Raw genomic sequence first — 6563 nt, 5'->3', positions numbered from 1 at the left:
TATAAACCGTGTTAACACAATAGCGGGGTTTGTCCTAGAACGTGAAGATCCGATCATGATATCAAAAATGATTCTGGCTGTTTTTTTAATTTTTTTTTACACACTATACAATTGTTTCTCACTATGAGTTATATATTATATTTAGGAAAATTAATAAAAGATATTGGTTGGACATGGAGTGGTTGACGACAGCGCAGAAGTTTGTAACTTTTTCATTTGATTTGTTGATATTGTTAACATAATTTACTGTTATGTCTTCTGTTAAATATAGGGTATTTGTAAAGTATTTAAATAAAATAACGGCATATTAAATTAAACCAATGTAAGATGTAGTACTTGTTAGCACTACAGCTATTATAAGTGTACGTTAAAAATATGTTTGATTGTCTAAAATAAGTATAGAACCTTTTTAACTAGAATCATGGTTTTAGGGGGAAAATAGAGAATAATCCCATTTACTTAGTACCTGTTTCTGGATTTTTAATTAAGCAGTTGTGTTTTTTTTTTTAAACTTAACTTATTAATGCCTAGCCCCCAAAAGTAGTCCCTGGTGTGGCTTCATGTGATTGAAAATCAATTATTCGAAATATTTATAGCAATAAAATTTGTTTTGAATTGTTTAATTCTTATCATCTGAGGATTTGATAGATTTCAATATCTTGCTTTTTATTGCTTAAATATCAAGGCGCGCACTCTGATTGCCACGCTATTTTAATAATTTTTAATTATGATTCCGAATAGGTATAACAAGATTGCATTGGTACGTATAATTTACATGTATTTAAATATTCGTGTTTCCATATAGTGATTTTAAGTACCAGTTTTATGGCGAAATTTCAACAATATAAATGTTTCGCTTAAAAGTCATTTTACTATTTTTCCAACAATGAATTGATATTTTAAAATTTTCAGCAACATGAAACTTAAACGAAATTTCATTGTTCAAAACATTTAACTACTTCTTAACAATTAAATTTTAATCGTTAGTTCATGAACTGAAAAATATTCATTGTTAAAACTCTATATAAACCTTTTCTAAAGCATTGTTGGCCATTCTAACTTGTACTTTCAAGATTGAATGTGCTTATTAGAGTTCTTGCTAAACAGCAAATTGATTTTGGGAATTAATTTCCTGCGTTTTGATAAAAAGTTTGAGAAATGGGAAGATTCGGTGATATCGCGGAGAGTGATGATGATGATCATCAAGACGAACCCATCCCCCCTGATTTATCAGGAGAACACTACCAACACAGAAGAGATGCCATGAGAGTCCTAGAAGCCAATCAGTTTGTATGCATCGACAAGCTTGGGTCTGGCGCCTTTGGCGATGTCTACAAAATGATTGACTACTCAGGCCGAGAAGTTGCCGTTAAAATGGTCGCCTTAGGAGTAGCCAAACCAAATGAAACTGAAATTTGGCCAAAATTATCTCACCCAAATATTATCCCCCTCCTCGAATACGGCTACTTCAATGACCAAGATGTAGCAATTTTTGTGATGCCCGTGCTAAGGGACACTTTGCTACATGCAGTCCAGGACAGGACATTCTTGAGTCAATCAAGTGCCCTAGACTGCATAAAATCATGGCTTCATGGCATTCTCTGTGGTTTGGCATATCTGCACTCAAATGAGGTTTGTCACTTAGATGTGAAAGCAGATAACGTCTTGATATCGCATGATAACAAAGCTGTTATCTGCGACTTTTCATTTCTTGCATCAACAACGAAGGCAATACCAAGGTGAGCAATTAAAGATTTGTTTAATATTTGTCAAACTGTGTAGCTTGAAGTATTTTAAGATAAAAATTACTATTCTACTCCGTTTTTTATTTGAATTATTTTTTTTAATTTGAGTTTTTTTTTAAGTATAACTGACATTATTATCTTATAATCTATTCGACACATTTAAACTGACAACAAAATTTTGAATTTTTCTCCTTCAACTTTGTATCGAAGCAAGCCTCTAATATATAAGACCAAGATCGTATTGCGTTAAGAATGAAATTGTTAAATTGCTTTGAGTTGAAATAGGCTTAAGTTATTTTTCTAAATATTAAATTAAACTTATTTTTTACTATTTTACAGGTCTGAACTTGGATTGCCACCCTTATATAGACCTCCCGAATCTTGCCTATCCTTTGGTAGTGAAGCAGAGATTGAGGGTAGAGCATATGATATGTGGGCGTATGGCATGATGGTTCTGGAGCTATTTACCAACCAAGCTCTTCTTGGAACATCAGTCAACGCGGGAAATTGGGAAATGGATGTTTATCCAGCCCTGTTTAACATCCTTCAGGTAGGTTCATATTTATTAAAATTTTTATTCAATCATTTTAATAGAACACTAAATTTATTAAGTTGAATGATTACTTCTGGTAATCCAAGCAACACTATATTCTGTTAATTAAAACTTTTTTTCTACAATACACAGCTAAATTGAAAACCTCAACCGACTCAAAGCATATTTACTGTATTTTGATCAAAATATAATTTTAAGAACATTTTATAAAAGAAATCAAACTTTAAAAAAATTATAATAATTAAATTTTTTCATATGCAAAAATAATTTGTAAAGCTTTTTTTTTGTATAAAATAATTGTTTGCACACGCAAAGAAAAAAGCTCAAAACAAATTCTAAATATAAATGTGCTATTTTTTTCCTCGGAGAAAATGGATACAATAATACAATGGAAAGATTCATTGTGAAACAATGTCAAACCATATGTTTTCTGTTTGGTTGAAAACTTCTATTTTATTACTAAAACGTGGTAAGTAATATTTTTAAATAATAATCTGTATTCGTATTACTTCACAATCACTTATGCAATACTGTTATACTTTCCAAGTCGTCAGAAAGAATATAGAACTTTAAAATGCTACGAATAATTATCAAATGCCTATACCGTACAAAAATTCCGGAGCAAATTACGGTATGAAGTGCCGGCACTTTGTGTGCATCATATATTTTACTGTAAAATCCATTTTTTTCCAAAATCCATTTATACTGTAATTTTTACAGTAATAGTTATTTAATGAAAGGTGTTCAATAATTTTAAGGTAATTATTACTGTAAAATTACGGTATATTAAATATTTTGTAGCGGTAGAAATAAATTTTATGATAAAAAATACCTGCACCCTGAGAGCAAGTAATTTTTATCGTAATTAGATCTGGAATTTTGTACAGTGCAGGCTCTTTTTCAAATCTTCGTAAAACAATATTTAAAGTTTCTCTGAAGTCTTGTCATTGTTTTACACGTTGAATGCCATGGTGATCACCGGTGACCGGCACTGATTTTGTTCGTAGCGCCTCGGGGGTCACCGGTGAAGCCAAGATTATTAGAAACACATAATTCGAGTAAATTTTTAATTATTTTATTATTGTTACTAAAATGGTTTGAAGAAATTAATGCACTACAGAACACACAAAAATAGTTTTACTTATATACACAGAGATGCCAACTTGCTCCGGACAGCGAATAAATGTTTTCAAGCGGTAGCTTATTAATTGTGGTTCTTGGTTTAATAAATTCAATTTAGTAGATTTTTATTCACCACTATTTCTAAACAATTCGTAGACTTATATAATTCACCTCTTTTTACAGATATGTCATGCTAAAGCGGTTCAAAAATTACCAAAATTTTTCTAATATTTGAAAATTTAGTTTCTAGTTATTTAATGATTGGTTAGACGGGCAGGCCATGTGTTAAAGAAAGATATCCAAATATTTTTTGGGACGATCAAAAATTTTTAATAACATGAAGGTAGTTTACAAATGTTTTTTTAACTTCTAAAAGGCTATTCATGATTAAAAATTAATTGCAGTTTTTTTTCATATTTAGGGAGAATTTTTCAAGAGTTCCATTCGTGGAATGTTCTCCGAGACGGGCATATCAGAAGGGCAAGTGAAACTTGCTTTGAATTTCATCCACACTTTTCTGATGCCCGATCGGAGAGAGAGGTGGAACGCTACAAAGGCAGCTGACCACTGCTTTTTTGAGAGTGGTAGCCGAATTGGAGCAGGGCCACATCTAAAGTGGATAAGTTTTGGTAACCCTAACATAGAAGAGCCCCGAATGGTTAGCGTGAACAGAAATCGGGGAGTGAAACGTGAAGCTGATGAGAGTGTTGAGCCACTTAATGCTAAGAGAGCTAACACTGAATGCGAGAAGTGCGTAATAAAGGTATCAGGGAGAAAAATCGAGGAGTTAAAAGAGAAAGTCGAAGAGTGGGAACATAAAAATGTATCATTGGAACGGAAGGTTCGGAAAATGAAGATGCATTTGAAAATCGACGAATTTGCAGAGAGGAAAACATCTGTTCCTATAAAGATCATGATTTCTAACTGTACCCAAACTACTAGCAGTCCGAAATCAATAGCCGTGGATGATGATTCGCCTGTGCACATCTCCACGAGTAATAACAACACGATTCGAGACGATACTTTTATGAGTTGGGTACGGAGGAAATTGAATGCCTGCAAAAATCGAATTCTTCGATTTAGTTTTAAATAGTTTGAGGTTGAAATGAAAATTGCTATCATTGCGTGGTCTTCGTAATGATTAAGTGGTGTGTCAACATAGGGTTTCCAAAAAAAAAAAAAAAAAAAAAAAAAAAAAAAAAATACAGTTAAGCATTCTGAACATGAATTTACTCAATGACGATGACAGATATATTTCACTGGCCCTGCTCTTTTTCATGAAGTGAAGATGATTCAATGGTGGTTGATGAAACATATGGTAGACTTCATTGAAAACGGAATACTGGTCCTAGCATCGAAATTTAAAGAAATCTGATTGCATATTATAGCCAGAATTTGAGGCAAAGTAATGAAAAACGTAATGAATATAAAGTTTTGAACTTTCTGAAAAAAAAAAAAACAGTCATGGAAACGATGGAATCTATGGAATCGTACAGTTATGGACTGATCGATGTGGTATGCTTCTTAGCAGATGATTGGTCAAAGATTGAACTCTGGTATGAACTTGAAATTATGACTTTGAATAAAAGGTGCAATGAGTTAAATTTAAAAGAAAGAAAAAACCTTTTGAGTTTTAAGGAAAATCTTCACGATTCATACAAACTCTGACTAGCATTACAGATTTGATATCAGAAATTTTCTGAAGACAGTTTATCTGTATTGTAATGAAATGTTAAAGAACTTAGCAAACATTTTTAGTCAGTGAAAATGGAAGGAGTGTTCAAGCAGCTGAATATAATATTTTGTGCTAAAGAGATGGAAACCTTTAAAGAAAACATGGCGCGTCTCGATAGATCATTGGCCCAAAAGATATCCTTAGAAAAACATCGTTAGCGGGAAAAGACAGGTATTAAATACTCATTAATTATATATGTTCTTTAAATTTATTCATTAAATATTTGCAAATAAAAAATTGTCTATTTTCTGACAGATGTTTTCATAGAACTAAAAGGAAAAAAAGAATCTGTAGAAAGGACTATAAATAGAATTCAGTATCCAAAAAAAATAAAATCTTAAGTGCAAAAATGGACATCCTTAAATGAAGTATGATGCGTCTTGATAAATGATAGGACTAACTGACACCCTTACACAGACATCATTAGCATAAAAATATCAGGTATTAAATACTCATAATATTTAAATGTTTAGCGTGTTTATTCTCTTAATTTTTGCTATTCAATAAAACTTTATAAATGTTTCCACAGATGTTTCCATAGAATGAAAGGAGAAAAAAAATCTGTAGAAAGGACTATAAATAGAATTCAGTATCAAAAAAAAAAAGAAAGAAAGAAAATCTCACGTGCAAAAGATGGACATCCTTAAATGAAGTATAACGTGTCTTCTATAGAACAATCTGACATCCTTACAAAGACATCATTAGCTTGAAAACAGCAGGTATGAAATGCTCATAACTTTTAAATGTTGTAGTTATTTATTTATTAAACTTTCGTTATTGCAATCACACTTTATAAATGTTAAATTTATTTTATTTTTTTAGTGTTTTAAAATTACAAAAACTTCAAACTTTTTAACAAGATATTTCGCTCGAATGAGACTTATCTGCAAAAGATAATCATCTTTATTGGAAGTATGGCGTGTCTCGATAAATGATTTCGCCAATCTGCATAGACACCAATGGCATGGAATCGATAGGAATTAAATACTCATAATACTCGTATTTTAAAAACTGCTTCTTTTTATATATATTTATTAATCTTTTGTAATTACAAAAAAAATTGTATTTCAGATATTTTTGAAGAACAACAAGAAAATGAAAAATCTGAAGGAAGCTAGGAGTCTGAGAAAAATAACTAGAATAACTGAGAACTTGGTCACGTGTCTGAGATAATCAACTGAGAACGATAACTTTTGTTTCAAAAAATGATTACTACGAATGCATCAATGCTGATGATACAAATGTAGAAGAATAATTTACTATTTTGCATTATTATTTATACCATAACTGAAAATATGTCTTCATGAATGTTTGTATTTGGAAATTCATTCTTACAATAAATGACTTACATTTTTTTTATTATTTCTCATGTTTCATTTATCTTCAATTTCAACTATTTACGTACAAT

General features: G+C 31.1%; 1 protein-coding gene across 1 annotated transcript; it reads left to right on the top strand.

Annotated features, from left to right (window-relative positions):
* The first annotated feature begins 1158 nt into the window (after window positions 1-1158).
* LOC107444870 (serine/threonine-protein kinase dyf-5-like) lies at window positions 1159-6328 on the top strand. Its single transcript, XM_071185877.1, has 4 exons — window positions 1159-1739; window positions 2085-2295; window positions 3842-4456; window positions 6227-6328. The coding sequence occupies exons 1-4, from the start codon at window positions 1159-1161 to the stop codon at window positions 6326-6328; spliced, it is 1509 nt and encodes a 502-aa protein (XP_071041978.1).
* Window positions 6329-6563: the final 235 nt, after the last annotated feature.

Source organism: Parasteatoda tepidariorum, chromosome 9 (genome assembly GCF_043381705.1).
Source record: "Parasteatoda tepidariorum isolate YZ-2023 chromosome 9, CAS_Ptep_4.0, whole genome shotgun sequence".
Classification (NCBI taxonomy): domain Eukaryota; kingdom Metazoa; phylum Arthropoda; class Arachnida; order Araneae; family Theridiidae; genus Parasteatoda; species Parasteatoda tepidariorum.
This window is presented reverse-complemented; position numbering and strand designations above follow the sequence as displayed.

Coding starts and splice junctions, on each gene's coding strand:
- LOC107444870 (XM_071185877.1), top strand. CDS start 1,159: ATGGGAAGATTCGGTGATATCGCGGAGAGTGATGATGATGATCATCAA. Junction 1,740..2,084: donor ACAACGAAGGCAATACCAAG/GTGAGCAATTAA, acceptor ACTATTTTACAG/GTCTGAACTTGGATTGCCAC. Junction 2,296..3,841: donor CCCTGTTTAACATCCTTCAG/GTAGGTTCATAT, acceptor TTTCATATTTAG/GGAGAATTTTTCAAGAGTTC.